At 41.5% G+C, this 15,794-nt stretch overlaps 3 protein-coding genes across 3 annotated transcripts; all 3 read left to right on the plus strand.

Annotated features, from left to right (window-relative positions):
* Positions 1–410: 410 nt before the first annotated feature.
* LOC309366624 (olfactory receptor 10T2-like) lies at positions 411–1,364 on the plus strand (the record flags this gene model as incomplete). The annotated part of the gene is made up of 1 exon (XM_081905318.1): positions 411–1,364. The coding sequence occupies one exon, from the start codon at positions 411–413 to the stop codon at positions 1,362–1,364; it is 954 nt and encodes a 317-aa protein (XP_081761444.1).
* A 4,037-nt stretch (positions 1,365–5,401) lies between these two features.
* Positions 5,402–6,355, plus strand: LOC309366632 (olfactory receptor 10T2-like; the record flags this gene model as incomplete). The annotated part of the gene is made up of 1 exon (XM_081905334.1): positions 5,402–6,355. One exon carries the CDS (start codon positions 5,402–5,404, stop codon positions 6,353–6,355), a length of 954 nt encoding a protein of 317 aa, XP_081761460.1.
* Positions 6,356–13,004: 6,649 nt separating this feature from the next.
* Positions 13,005–14,027, plus strand: LOC309356727 (olfactory receptor 5G9-like; the record flags this gene model as incomplete). The annotated part of the gene is made up of 1 exon (XM_081888366.1): positions 13,005–14,027. One exon carries the CDS (start codon positions 13,005–13,007, stop codon positions 14,025–14,027), a length of 1,023 nt encoding a protein of 340 aa, XP_081744492.1.
* Positions 14,028–15,794: the final 1,767 nt, after the last annotated feature.

The raw sequence follows: 15,794 nt of genomic DNA on the forward strand, positions 1-15,794 counted from the left end.
GATTTGTCCAGCCATACATTTTCAGTAATTCCAATGTATTTCAAAACCTCGAGGCAGGGTTAATGCCAAGGGTTAGATCAGAAAGATTTTTTAAAACTAATAAGACTTCACTTCTATGGCTAATTATATTTGGCAACTTTGCTTACGGATTTGTGCATATTAGGAAAAAATGGATACTAAACTGCTTATAAATTTACAAATGACTTTAAAAAAACAGTTGCTTGGGTGAAGATTCAAAAAATGAGAAATTGAAACAGATAGATTTCTACTGCTGTACATTTGCAGTAATTCCAATGTATTTCAAAACCTCAAGGCAGGGTTAATCTCAAGGGTTAGATCAGAAAGATGTTTATAAACTAATAAGACTTCACTTTCATTTTCCTTTCAGGTCAGATAACATTATTGGTAACATGAATAAGGGAAATGACAGCTCAGTGACTGAATTCCTCTTGCTGGGCTTTTCTGTCTTTGGAAAGAAACCAACTCTACTCTTCCTAGGTTTCTCTCTTATATATGGCACAATCCTGGTCTTCAACCTCACCATCATGTCTGTCATCCTGTTTGACCGGACTTTACACAGCCCCATGTACTTTCTACTCTTTGCATTCTCCGCATCAGAAACCTGCAGCACATTTGCCACCATCCCCAAGTTGTTGGTGACCCTGGTGACAGGCAGTCAATCCATTTCCTTTGTCGGGTGTGCCATGCAGCAATTTTCTTTCTTTGGATTCTCTGGAAGCAACTGTTTCCTGCTTGTTTCTATGGCTTACGATCGGTATGTGGCAATATGCTGCCCACTTCAGTACCATATACTGATGAACAAAAGGGTTTGTACCCAAATGGTAGCTGCTTCATGTGTAACTGGATGTATCATATCACTGAGTATTAATACTCTCATTTTCAGGTTGCCCTTCTGTGGGCCAAATGGAATCAGGCATTTCTTTTGTGATCTCCTACCTGTGCTGAGGCTGGCTTGCATTGATGAATCGGTCTTGCAGCTGACTAACATTGCAATCATTATTTTGTGTGCCATTGTTTTGCTGGGCACAGCCATAGTGATGTTTATCTCATACCTGTACATCATTTCTGCCATCCTAAGGATCCCTTCCAGCTTAGGAAGGCAGAAGGCCTTCTCCACATGTGCCTCCCACCTCACAGTGGTAATAACACACTTTGGGTGTGCATCCTTTGTGTATTTGAGACCCAAGTCTTCCTCATCGCTAGATCAGGACACATTGATCTCAGTGACCTATGTCTTTCTAACCCCTCTACTGAACCCTGTGATTTATACCTTAAGAAACAGGGACGTTAAAATAGCCATAAAGAACTTAGTTGTGCACTCATTTCGTTCTCAGAAACTGTGAAGAGAAGATATTTTGACCTTTTTGCCAATGCAAACATGAAAGTCCTGATTGAGAATGCAGTTGTTTAAGCTGTGGCTATTATTTAACATGAGAAATAAACTTCAATACGTTTTGGGTTGGGACCATGGTGTAGGAGATAAGGGTACCCGCCCTCCCATACTCTCTGGTTCCAATCCTGATCATGTCCACCAATGATTGCCATTTTCAGTTTTCAAAAATACAAGGAATGTCAATCCGCACATTGAATATTAGGGGTAGTTCGTCCTTAGTTTTAAATAACAACATGCCATTCCCTAATACAGTTTGCCAGTCCTCTGTTTCAGTATTTGTACCTGAATAAATATTTACTCAAAAAACCTGTATGCAGTAATTTGTACTCAAAGGGTTGGTACAAAAATGTGACCATTAAGATACATTTACACAAACAGGCTGATAAAATTCCATTGAGGACTTTTTAAAGAAATCGCAAATTCATGGACATATGGAGCACTGAAGGGAGAGTCAATGTCTTGCCTTCAGATATTTGGTGGACTAGAACTCTCATCAGGTTGAACTGACTGGCCAGCCATGTCCTTGGCTGTTGTTGGAACTTCATTCTCAGACTGACTCAGGAGGATCCCCTCCCTTTCTGTGATATCTGGAAGCAAAGGGGTGGAGCCCTCTCCCAAGTCTGTTCTTCATCTGTCCCAAACACCAGCTACTGAATCCCCTATCTCCTCCTGTGACAGACCCACCATGTCCCACTTGGCACCATGGGGTCCATAGCATTCAGTCACCTTTCAAAATATCCTGAATAAGGACAGGGGCAGGAATTTGATTCAGTTCACATTTTATGGTGAATGTAATTTGCACATTCCAAAACCATATTTTAGTTTCAAATGCATTTGCTGTTTTTGTATTTTAACTGTTTACAACTAAGTTTATTATACATCACCTTGAGAGAGGTGTTTATGAGGAGATTAGTAAATTGAATTAAGATTAGCAACTTGAATTCTGCAATGCGATTCTGCAGCCCGGTAATGTGTTCAGAATGAATATACTAGTATAAACAGTGCATAAAATGCATATATGGTACATTGTAAATTGTGTCTAGTAATCACAACTGCATAAAAAAATGTGACTATTAAGATACATTTACACAAACAGGCTGATAAAATTTCATTGAGGACTTTTTTAATAAATCGCAAATTCATTGACATATGGAGCGCTGAATTTAAGATTGGAAGAATGAGAGACAGAAATTGAAACTGACACAGAAGAATAGAAGAGGAGCATCTAATCCAATATCCTGTTCTCACAGTGGCCTCTGGGAAACCAGCAAGTGAGACCTGCGCACAAGAGCCCTCTTCCCTCTTGTAGCTTCTAGCAAGTGGTATTCAGAACCATTACTGCCTCCCACAATGGAGGCAGAGCACAGCCATCAAGGCTAGTAGCCACGCATAGCTGCCTTCTCCATGGATTTGTCCAATCATCCTTTGAAGCTGTCCAGGTCAGGTGCAAGAAGCCTTTAGAGCTCCCTTCTCAGGTAGGGAGGGGAAAACCTAAGATCCTTTGAGGCCCAATACACACCTTTAAAGCTTCCCTTGGGGGTTCAAATATGGAGGCTCAAACAAAATTCCCATGCAGTCAGACTTTATTTAGTAATGGTTTACAGGGCAGAATTCAAAGAGTCTATGAGAGCATTTCCTGTATTGTAAGATATATGTCATCTTAACCATTCATCCTCTACCCATCCGCCTTTTCCAACCCTAGCATCATACAATCTCTCATCCTACCACAGACCTTGGACATACTTACTCAGCCCATTTTTCACTGTACATTTTAGAACCCTCCTTGTACTTCATATAGAGTGGCTTATAATTTTAACATTCAGACGTTCGGTGTTAGCAGGCTTAGTGAAACCCAAAAGTTTTGTGGCCTGACCACAAAACTGGTAAGACAAGGTAAGGGTGGAACCAAATGTGTACAGGTGTTCTTTTGCTGCAACAGCACTCACTCTATGAAGCTTGGAAATACAGGAGATGGTTGTGGCTTTTATTAGGCCTGTGCATCTGCTCAGAGCAAATCCTTGATCCCAAACTCATTCTGGCTGAGTGAGTCAAGGCAGCCCATGATTCTCTTAGGTCAATCCCACCTGGAGCAATCCAGTGTTTGTCAAAATGGAGAGGTAGTCAGGTGGTGAGGAGAGTGGGAAGGAGATGATGTAGTCAGACAATCCCACCTCCATTGTCTCCCTCTTCCCCCACTACTTATTGCCAACCACATGTTTCATTAGGGCTTAATACCCTGGTTGAACCTCGGCTAGGAGGGGGAAGTGAGACAAGGTCACCAACCCCACTGAGTTGTATAACCCTGATTACACCTTCTCGGGTGGGGCAGGAAGACACACTGACCACATGTTCAATTAGAGCAGCCTTTTTCAACCTATGGGTCCCCAGATGTTGTTGGTCTACAACTCCCATCACCCCTAGCTAGCAAGGCCAGAGCTCATGGATTATGGGAGTTGTAGTCCAGCAACATCTGGGGACCCACAGGTTGAGAACTGCTGAATTAGAGCTTAAACTGTTATGTTTTTAATTACAGCCTTTATAAAAACTCCTGATTAAATTTTGGGTCCAGGTTGCCTTGGGTTCAGATCAATCTCAGTCAGACTGCAGCCTAATCATGATTCTTGAAATTATTTATTTCACAAAATGTATCTAATGTTTCATAGTAAAAAAAACAAAAACAAACCTCAAAGCAGTTTCTAAAACAATGGTTTAAAAAATCAGGATTGTCAAATTGGGCCTGGGCCAGATTATGAGTACTGTGCACAGCCCTAGTTTTTAACCCCATGGGCAATTGAAAAGAAAGACAATTTATCTCTCTACAACTTAGGTGAGAAAGCAAACTTATTACTGTTTAGGATCTATAAAAAGACACACCATTTCAGTCTAAATAACATGACACATTATATTTTTGCATTTCTTTCATTTTAAAATGTCATAAACTTGGGGAATAAACATAATTTTAAAGAAGAAATAAATTCAAGCAATTTATATCAATACTCAGCTTTATTGACCAAACCCTTCTCCTTTACCATCTAACTCCAGAACGGAATTATTCTAAGTTTTGCATACTCTGTATTATCTGGAGAATATGTTCCCAAGTGGTGAACCAGTGCTTATATTAATTGCATAGTATCAAAGTGGGGTCTCCCACAACTGGAGAGCTGCGTTATTCTAGCTGGAGGTAAGATACAGGAGATGGTAGCATCCATCTCTTCAGGCATTGAAGCTAGTTTCTCCATTTAGTTTCAGTGCTCTTTTTAAAAATGCACCAGGAATGGAGTTGCTCTTAAAGCCTGAGAGAGTAACAGAAGCTGCATGAGGAACAAGTCAGAAAATCTGCTTGTATTGGAGGGTTTCTTCAGTCCTATACCATCTGTTAGGATTAGACGAAGCATCTTTTTTACCTGTGTTATGTAAGAAAGTCTAAGAAGACAGAGATCATTTCTTTTCAAAGTGCTACTCAGCCTGAAAATAGGTGACAGGGGATGGTTCACTGCAGGAGACGAGGGAGAAATTTGGGCTTCTTCACACTTGAATGCGAAACAACATAGTTTGCTATTGTTAAAGCAATGCACAGGCCAAAACATACCTGTCCTTCAAAATTTCCACTTCTTTGAACTTTCTCATGATAAATCTGCATATAGAGGGAAGGTCCTCATAAATATCCATATATAAATGAAAGACAACATATATAGATTAATTATATTCGGCAACTTTGCTTACAGATTTGTGCATATTAGGAAAAAATGGATACTAAACTCCTTATAAATTTACAAAATGACTTTAAAAAAACACTTGCTTGGTGAAGATTCAAAAAATGAGAAACTGATATAGATAGATTTGTCCAGACATACATTTTCAGTAATTCCAATGTATTTCAAAACCTCGAGGCAGGGTTAATGTCAAGGGTTAAATCAGAAACATGTTTTTAAACTAATAAGACTTCACTCTCATTTTCCTTTCAGGTCAGATAACATTATTGGTAACATGAATAAGGGAAATGACAGCTCAGTGACTGAATTTCTCTTGCTGGGCTTTTCTGTCTTTGGAAGGAAACCAACTCTACTTTTCCTATGCTTCTCTCTTATATATGGCACGATCCTGGTCTTCAACCTCACCATCATGTCTGTCATCCTGTTTGACCGGACTTTACACAGCCCCATGTACTTTCTACTCTTTGCATTCTCCGCATCAGAAACCTGCAGCACATTTGCCACCATCCCCAAGTTGCTGGTGACCCTGGTGACAGGCAGTCAATCCATTTCCTTTGTCGGGTGTGCCATGCAGCAATTTTCTTTCTTTGGATTCTCTGGAAGCAACTGTTTCCTGCTTGTTTCTATGGCTTACGATCGGTATGTGGCAATATGCTGCCCACTTCAGTACCATATACTGATGAACAAAAGGGTTTGTAGCCAAATGGTAGCTGCTTCATGTACAATTGGATGTATCATATCATTGAGTATTAATACTCTCATTTTCAGGTTGCCCTTCTGTGGGCCAAATGGCATCAGGCATTTCTTTTGTGATTTCCTACCTGTGCTGAGGCTGGCTTGCATTGATGAATCAGTTTTGCATTTGACTAACATTGCAATAATTATTTTGAGTGCCATTCTTTTGCTGGGCACAGTCATGGTGATGTTTGTTTCATACCTTTACATCATTTCTGCCATCCTAAGGATCCCCTCCAGTGTAGGAAGGCAGAAAGCCTTCTCCACGTGTGCCTCTCACCTCACAGTGGTGATAACACACTTTGGGTGTGCATCCTTTGTGTATTTGAGACCTGAGTCTTCCTCATCGCTAGATCAGGAAACACTGATCTCAGTGACTTATGTCTTTCTAACCCCTCTACTGAACCCTGTGATTTATACCTTAAGAAACAGGGAAGTTAAAATAGCCATAAAGAAATTACTAGCACACTCATTCCATTGTCGGAAACTGTGAAGAGAAGGCATTTTGACATTTTGTTAATGGACATCCAAGCCCTGATGGAGGATGCAGTTGATTCAGCAGGGCCTGCTACTTAACATGAGAGGGTAGCTTGAGAGCATTTTACTGTTGGAAGAAAACTAAATCCCCTGATCACATCCCCCAATGACTGCTGTTTACAGTTTTCCAAAATACATGGAATGCCAATCCACACATTTAACGTTACGTGTAGCTTGGCCCTGCATAGCACAATACATTTCTATAGTACAGCTTGCCTATCCAGTTCATCAGTATTTGTCCTTGAGTGATGAATATTAACTTAATGAAGCAGTACACAGTGATTTGTACTGTGAGAATTGCTGGATGTGATTCATACAGAATATAATATGGAAATCCAACGTATGTGCATTTTCACCTTTTAATGACAGAATGGATTGTGTATAATTGTCCCTATTAAACTGGAATGTTGTTCCTAAGCAATGATACTTCTTCTTTTACCATCTAAATCACTGAGCCTAGGGCTTCCCGATCAGAAGGTCAGCAGTTCGAATCCCCGCAAAGGAGTGAGCTCCCGTTGCTCGGTCCCAGCTCCTGCCAACCTAGCAGTTCGAAAGCATGTCAAAGTGCAAGCAGATAAATAGGTACTGCTCCGGCAGGAAGGTAAACGGCGTTTCCGTGTACTGCTCTGGTTTCGGTGTTCGGTTGCGCCAGAAGCAGCTTAGTCATGCTGGCCACATAACCCGGAAAAACTGGCTGCAGACAAACGCCGGCTCCCTTTGGCCAGTAAAGTGAGATGAGCGCCGCAACCCCAGAGTCGTTCGTGACTGGACTTAACAGTAAGGGGTCCTTTACCTTTTACTGGCAATGTAAATGAGTCAAATGCAAAGTGGTTTGGGCTTGCAGGATCTATTTTCCTTTTTCCTTTAACCCTGAGGCTGAACTACTGGAGCCAGATGTAAAATAATGGCAAGGTTGGAACCAGACACACTTTGAATTAAACAGGGTCCCTCTTTATTGTGCATCACCTTGAGGGAGGTATTTGAAATGTGATTAATAAATCAGTAATAATAATAGAACTGAAACACAGCAATCCTTTGAATTTTTCACTTTTCTGAATTTTGTGATGTTGTTCTACAGCCAAGTAATTGTACAAATTGCATATACTAGTGTGAACTGTGCATAAAAATGACATTTTAGTGAAAATTGCTTTGCAAGATGTAAATCTTGGTCACAACTGAAGGCAAAAATATGAATATTAATAGTAATTCACACAAACATGCAGATGAATTTTCATGAGGAGTATTTTTAAAAATGCAAATCCATGGACATGTTGAGAACTGAACTTAAGAGTCAACAAATGAAAAATGGAGGGGAATTGAAACTGACAGATTCACCCAACCCAGTGCTGAAGATGCAGCTTTTTGTTATGGCCTCTGAAAGCTAAACCGTATTATTATGAGCCTCCTGAAAAGGGTAAATGAATGTATCAGTTTTTCCTTTGTATTGATGGTTGGTTTTATTCCATTTTAAACTATTGTTTACTCTGGAACCTTATGATGAAGAGTGGGTGAGAAATCTAATAAATAAATATAAATATGTTGTTGTCGTTGTTGTTGTTGTTAGAATCATAGAATGGTAGAGTTGGAAGGGACCCCAAGGGTCATCTAGTCCAACTCCCTGCAATGCAGGAGGTTGTTGTTAGTATTCAACACAGGTTTGCTGTCCTGGGATCATAAATTCACAAATGTATTTTATAGCTTTCTCCTGGAAATGTGGATATATAGGATGGCAACATTATTCTTCATTTCCAGATCATTACTAGATGATTACATTGGAACCTCTATTTGTGACCATAATCCATTCTGGAGGTCCGTCTGGAGGTCAAAATGGGTCGCTGGGAGAGGTGTCGTTGTGCACAGGCGCGGGCGGCAATTACCCACTTCTGTGCATGCGCAAACAGCGACCGTCGCTCCTACGCATGCGCGAATAGCGGCAAACTCACCGGTTACTTCCGGGTTTGCCTCGGTCGCGACTTGGAATGACCGTAAGAAGAGGCATTGGTAAAGCCTCTCCTCCTTCTGGAGGGGAGGGATTGTGAGCAGGAACCGATTCCCACGTTACGCAGGGGGCATTCTGGCCCCTGCCCTGCCATTGTCACTGGCGCGCCACGCCTCCCAGAAGGGTACCCAATCGAGTGGCAGCTCGGGGGCGTGGTTTAGCCGCTCAAATGCAGCCGTGCCAGCTCTCCCCTCCATTGTGCTGCTGATTTCCACGAGTCACCCAACCACCACTCCCTTTAGTGCGTAGCTGCTCGCTGAACCTTGCTATGGACCTTTGGTTGGTTGCCCTGGTTGCCCAGGGGGCCTGGTAGGAGTTTTTTCCAACTGGCAAATTGGCACCGGCCTCTTGGTTTTTTTTCGCCTACCTCGTTGCAATCGTCACAACTTTCTTGGTATTTGGCGGTTAGGCATTGGAATGTGTTGTTGGTGTATGGAAGGGCAAGGTGTGGCCATCGCCTACCCCTTCACTTATGGGTATTCCGTTAAAGGAATCCGGCGGTCGTGGAACCTGTCCGATGCCCTGTGTGGCTAGGGGCCGTGGCACGACCCCCGGTGACATCAGGGGAGAGCTTATAGTTGTATTTGCATCAACAGCCCCCCCCCTACTTGTGGTTAACCCTTGTGAGACTCACCCCTCTCCGAGTGGGTGGAGTCAAAATTTGCTGTTGTCCAATGTGTAAGCCAATACCTCTCACATGCCATAATCAATAAAGTTGTGGCCTTTTCTAGCCCATTAACCTAATATACTGTGTCCATGTGTCTTTATTATTCCCAAGCGGGGGACGGGTCCTCGAATCACAAGCAGAGGTTTGACTGTACTGTGCATGTATTATTCACATGTCAGACATTTCCATGCTGAAGCAAGGTTGGGGACATGCTTTTATCTCTGCTGAATCTGGCCTGGCATCTCCTTCCTGTGACATCTGTGTGTTCAGTGTGCTTGTCTGCCATGGAATCCCAGCACCAGCACCAGCACCTGCTTGCAAGTAGAGGCTCTGTGTGTGATTGATGCACCTATAGAGCCATGCATTGGGGTTCCTTTGAAGACACTGATGTTCAAAATAGGGATGTTAGAAAAATGAGATGCAGTGTCAAGGAAGGGGGACGGGTGTTAAAATGACAACTCTGCTCCAGTTTAGCATGGAAATGCTCTACACTTGAGTAATGCCTGAAGCTATTTTCTCTCACATGGTGCAACCAGAAATTCGTTCCATTTGTTTTTCTTCTGCTTCCGTTTAATCATTTTCCATCTTATGAACTCTTGGTGCACCTGATTGCCATTTGCAAACAATCTCTGGAGTGCAGGTCTCTGCAACTTCAGGACTGAACTATTGCTGTGTGGTATGTACTGTGCACCTGGGATTCATTAGAGTAAATATGAACTCTGCCTTTACCCACAGGATATCGTAGTGTGGTGTGTGTTTTTAACACAACCATAATATATTAATTTTCCATGTATAAAATTAGAGAATCAAGTCTTGCATACAGATCATTAAATCAGAAGGCTTTGAAAAGTTTGTGTTCTCTTGCCCTCTTCCACACTTTCCATACAGTAAGTTCAAAATTATTCCCTAAGTATAATGTGTTTCACTAACAAATAGAGGGGTGGGATGACAGAGAATAGCCCAACTGAAGAAGCTCATAGTCTGGTGGATGAGCATAGGCATTGCACCCAAAGGGTCCCAGGTCCTTTCTCTTGAATCTCTAGGTCGGGCTGTGAAATGTTGGAGACACACTGTTTGTCAGTGTAGGCCAAACTGACCTAGATGGATCAATGGTCTGAATCAGTATAAAGTAGTTAGAGATAGAGAGGAAATCTGTTTGAAACATATTTATCAATGGAATTTGGCACTTCGGGCCATACTGGATTACTTCTTACAACCAAGCCACTGGCGCATTGTCACTTTAAAAAAAATTGCACAACTGATTATATTCAAAATTCTAAACAAAATTACAGAGGGGGGAGCATGTTATATGTGTAAAATAGTCAAGCCCAATGTGGTACTATATTTTAACTATTAATATGTAAGAATTTTTATACAGTTACAGGCTTTTTTGTATGCATCTGTTTACATACTGGTTACTTTAGGGAACCTGGAGTACATATGCATATAATACCCAAGAAATGTTCGTATTTTTAGTGGAACCGGGGGAAAGGAATACCTTCCTTCTTGGCAAGAGCAAAGGAGCAAGAAAAGAAAGAAAGACTCATGTGGATAACTTCAGCATCAAGTTGTTCAGAAGGTTCCATCCCTAAAGGTAGTTTCCAGTGCTTCTGCTTTACTATCTACTTCTGAGTAAACTTGCAGAAGGCCTGCCTTCAGACATAAGGCTCGTCCACACTGACCTCTGCTCCACATTTCTAACGACAGGTTCCGGCTTTCTGGGTCTGTATCCCAGCTCTTTGTTTAATTTTGGGCCTGCCGCTTTCTCCTTGAAAAACTGTTTACCACTGAATTGGAGCAAACAGCAATCCACAGAGAACCCAAATTGTCATTTGCTCTGATTCAGCGATAAAGATTGGGTTTTCCTGGGGAAAGTTACAGAAACAAAAACAAAAAGCACTTGGACACAGACCAAGAAAGCTTGGACCTGTGCCTAGAAAGCATGGGGCAAAAGGTAAGCCCTAAATCTCACTATTTTCCATACTGAAAGAAGAGGAAGCAGTGAAGAGGTTAGTAGGATGGATTCTATAAAGTTCTCAGACATGTAATGTTTCCACATTAATTTGATGGGGGCTGTTTTACAACCCCTTGCATGCATCTGCAGCGGAAAAGGCAAGCTTTTAAAATTGTGTGCCTGCTTTTTTAATTGATCCTGAGATATCCTTGAGTGTTAAGGTGGTGTAGTGTAGTGGTTAAATACAGTATGGAGAGCCAGTGTGGTGTAGTGGTTAAGAGCGGTGGACTCGTAATCTGGTGAACCGGGTTCACATCCCCGCTCCTCCACATGCAGCTGCTGGGTGACCTTGGGCTAGTCACACTTCTTTGAAGTCTCTCAGCCCCACTCACCTCGCAGAGTGTTTGTTGTGGGGGAGGAAGGGAAAGGAGATTGTTAGCTGCTTTGAGACTCCTTCGGGTAGTGATAAAGTGGGATATCAAATCCAAACTCTTCTTCTTCTTCTCTTAAGCTGCTATTGGGACAAAAATGGGATGGGAGGATTTTACTCATGTAACTTTAGGATAGGGAGAACTCTGTTATTGTTACATTAATTTCAGATTGAAGCCTTTTTGTGTTTTGTTTTCTGGAACCTGTCCTGAAGCTTTATTGAATAGCATAATGAAAATCAGTATCAGTAAATGCCACTTGGGGGAGTTAAATAATAGGGAGGGTGGGGCAGGGTAACTTCAGTGATAACTGTGCCATTTAAAGAACACTGTCTTGTTCACCAGTTTGACGGGGGCTAATTACCCTTCAGCATTCTTTTCTCCCTTTTCTTATACTCACAACTGGGTGATTTAAAAGAAAAAGATTCTTATCCAGTCTAAGCTGAATTGGGGATTCAAAATATAGAACCAGAAGGTGGTGATTATTGTGCATTAGTCAGCACTGAATGTTTTGTGGTGGAGCATTGAGGCGAGGCTTCCTCCTTTATTTGAGTTTCCAGAAATAAAACAACAGCATCCCAGAACTCTTCTTTACTTGATCCCCATCCCAGTACACACACACCCTCCCCATGTAAAATATTCTTAGAAACCTTATCACTGCCAAGCAGTGGGGAAATGTTTTTAAAAGGAGAAAAAGAGCCTGTAAGCCCTTGGGCAATGCCATAAAAGAAACGAAAAAAACTAGGAAAGAGCAGATCAGGATTAGAAAGGTCTGTAGACATGCAATCTTATCTGCATGTCTATGTTCCCATCAAATGTAGACCATGGAGTTTTGTCCAAAATTCTGGAACCAACCAAAATCCTCCCCCATCCTTACCCTGAAAATATTCTTCTACTCCACCTCCCATCAGCTACAGCCAGCATGACTTATGCTCAAGGATTATGAGAGATGTAGTCCAAAAGCATCTCGTAGCCTCCATTCCTGCTCTCCATCTCTGCTTTATGTGATGCTAGTTCTCATGTGTAAAAAAAAAAGTCTCTTCCACGAGGCTTCTCACTACCAGCAAAATGGCCAAAACATACAGGCATGCATTACATACACCACCTTTCCATAGTTAAAACCATGCTCAATGTGGCTTACAGCATTGGGGGGGGGAATCATGATTAGAAACATAACAAAGTAGGCTTGAACAGTAAATAAAACGTTTAAAAAGTGCACAGCTAAAATATGCAATTTCCACATAAATCATTAGAATATCTAAAATAAAAATACAAAAATTAATATGAATAACAGCAACAACCCCCCCAACCCCCACTAAACAATATCCCGGTCCAAGAGTCTCCTCAGCAGCCTCAGCTTTTGTAGCTGGGGCCAAACAAAACAAGGAGGCCAAGTATTTACTGCTTAGATACACATCCCTGGAACACAGTCAGAGCACTGACACAGCAACAAATTAGCATAACATGTAAATATTACATAGGTTGGTATTATTCAGCTTTATTTACTTGCTTTCTTCAATTACCATCTTTGCTCTCCAGGTTCTTGATGCTGAAAAGATGGACAAGCAGAATAATCACAGCAGGGTGACAGAATTCATCTTGCTGGGATTCACTGATGACCCAAAGCTGCAGATTGCCCTCTTCATGCTATTTCTAGCCATCTATGTTATCACTGTGGCTGGAAGCCTCAGCCTGATTGTGCTGATCAGGACTTACTCCCACCTGCACACTCCCATGTACTTCTTCCTCTGCCACTTATCATTCACAGACCTCTGCTATACCTCTGCTATAGCCGCCAAGATGCTGGTGAGCTACTTGGTGGGTGATAAAACCATCTCTTATGCTGGCTGTGCTGCTCAGCTGTGCTCATTTGCTGCCTTTGTGAGTACCGAGTGTTTCCTTTTGGCTGTGATGGCATTTGACCGCTACATGGCTATTTGTAACCCACTTCTATACTCTGCTGTCATGTCCCAAAGAGTGTGCAGCTGCCTGGTTGTAGGATCGTATGCAGCTGGTTTTGCCAACTCAGCGCTGCAGACAGTATGTATATTCAGATTATCCTACTGTGGACACAACATCATCAAACATTTCTTCTGCGATATCCCTAAACTTCTGAAGCTTTCCTGCTCTGAAACCTTCCTTTCAGAGTCACTGTCAGTCTTTGCATCTGGAGCAGTTGCTATGACCTCTCTTTCAGCCATTATTATCTCCTACTTCTGCATTTTATCTGCCATCCTGAAAATACACTCTATCAAGGGCAGACACAAGGCCTTCTCCACTTGTGCTTCTCACTTGACCTCAGTGGCTCTGCTTTATGGAACGGGGACCTTTATGTATATACATCCCAATTTGAAATCTGGACTAGATGGTAATATGGTGGTTTCTGTAGTTTACACATTAGTGATACCCATGCTCAACCCCCTAATCTATAGTTTGAGAAACAAAGAGGTGAAAGAGGCCATTAGAAAAGCCACAACAAAAATGAAAGAACATCCCCCTTCCAAAAGCATTGAGGGAAATGATGGTAACCAATGCCGCACCCCAAAACTGAACAATTTAAACCAAGGTAAGATTACATAGATGCATTACACTGTTCCAGACCATTGGTTCAACTTGCTCGCTATTCTCTACTTGAACTGGTGATAGCTCTCCAGGGTTTCAGACATAGCTCTCCCTGCCCTACCTGGAGACACTGAACCTGGGACCTTCTGCATGCAAAGCAGATCCTCTACTATTGACTAATAATAATAATAAATAAATAATAATAATAATAATAATAATAATAATAATAATAATAATAATAATTTTATTTATACTCCATCCATCCAGCTGGGTTGCCCCCGCCACTCTGGGCGGCTTCCAATACACGTAAAAATCAAAATCAAATATTAATAGATTCAGTCAGGTAGCCGTGTTGGTCTGACACCGTCGAAATATATATATAAATAAAAAATTGTCCAGTAGCACCTTAGAGACCAACTAAGTTTGTTCTTGGTATCATGCACACGAAAGCTAATACCAAGAACAAACTTAATAGGGCTCTAAGGTGCTACTGGACAATTTTTTATTTTTATATATATTCAAACATTAATAGTAACAATCTGATCCAATATAAAAAGTTGCAGTAACTTTAAAATAAACCATTTTCAATAATCCAGTAGAATTACAGTTCTTCCCTCAACTACATAGTTGTGTTACATGAACAAAGAAATTTAGACCCCTTTCCTTAGTTTGACCCCATCTGGGATGCTAGTATCTTTATGCATATCTTCTCAATAATGACGACCTTATCCTTAAACTGAGTTACAATGAATCAGTTATGACCACCTTCTACAACGTGATAATCACTTCAAGGAAGTCAGAGCATTTCTGTGTCACAGTGTTATTTCATTGTGATTCCTTCCATCGACGTTGTTGCTCAAGATCCTATCCATTCTCTTTCACTAGCTACTGAACATTTCTTAATATGTCACATTCTTTTTTCAGACACAACACCCAACTTTCCCTTGTTTTCAGAGGGAACTGTGGGTCACGGGGCCTCAGCACGCAATTCCACAAGACCTCACCAGAATGGCGGGATGGGCGAATTGTCCGCATGGGTGCTGCCTCATGGAATTCTGCTGCCCAAGGTGGCTGCTTCAGCCCACCTTATGGGCGGACCAGCCCTAGCCATTGGTCATACTGGGTGGGGCTGATGGGAACTGGAGTGAAAAAACAGCTGGCAGGGCACAGGTTCTCCATCCCTGCCATAAATGAAACAGATGTCAAGGTTCTGAGACATACATTCATGTGTAATATATTGTTCGATCCAAATATAAGGTAAGAGAATATAATAAACTGGAAACCCCAAGGGAGTGGAGAAAAGTAAACTATGGTGCCCTGTGCATTCATTTTAATTGCTGTGTGCCTTTAATTGAGTATTGAGACGTTCAAGGCATAAAGTACTCAAGAGATTATCTAAAGCAGATATTATAAATACCCCATTCTATTAATTCTACCCTACCTGGTTTTTCTGCTGTAACTTGCATTACTTAGATCAGGTGGGTCTTGGGTAATAACTTTGTGACAGCCAGTGATTAGGAATTAAAGGTTCCTGCTGTTCTTCTCTGTCATCAACAGTAATTAACTCTGTGTTTACTTCCATCTTTTGCAAATTATGAAAAATATTTCAACAGAAGTACTATGTCTGTTTGGTGAGCTGGATATATGAGGAGCTTTTGTATGGGGTAAATGTACACAGTTGGAGTAATTTAACAGTAGTGTTAATACTAGGGTGATATATTATGTAGTTTTGCATTTCAAAGCTCTAGAACCTAAGCTGGAGTAAGATCCATGGTAGACAATGTA

Source organism: Podarcis melisellensis (genome assembly GCF_964234715.1).
Source record: "Podarcis melisellensis genome assembly, chromosome: 1".
Lineage (NCBI taxonomy): Eukaryota > Metazoa > Chordata > Lepidosauria > Squamata > Lacertidae > Podarcis > Podarcis melisellensis.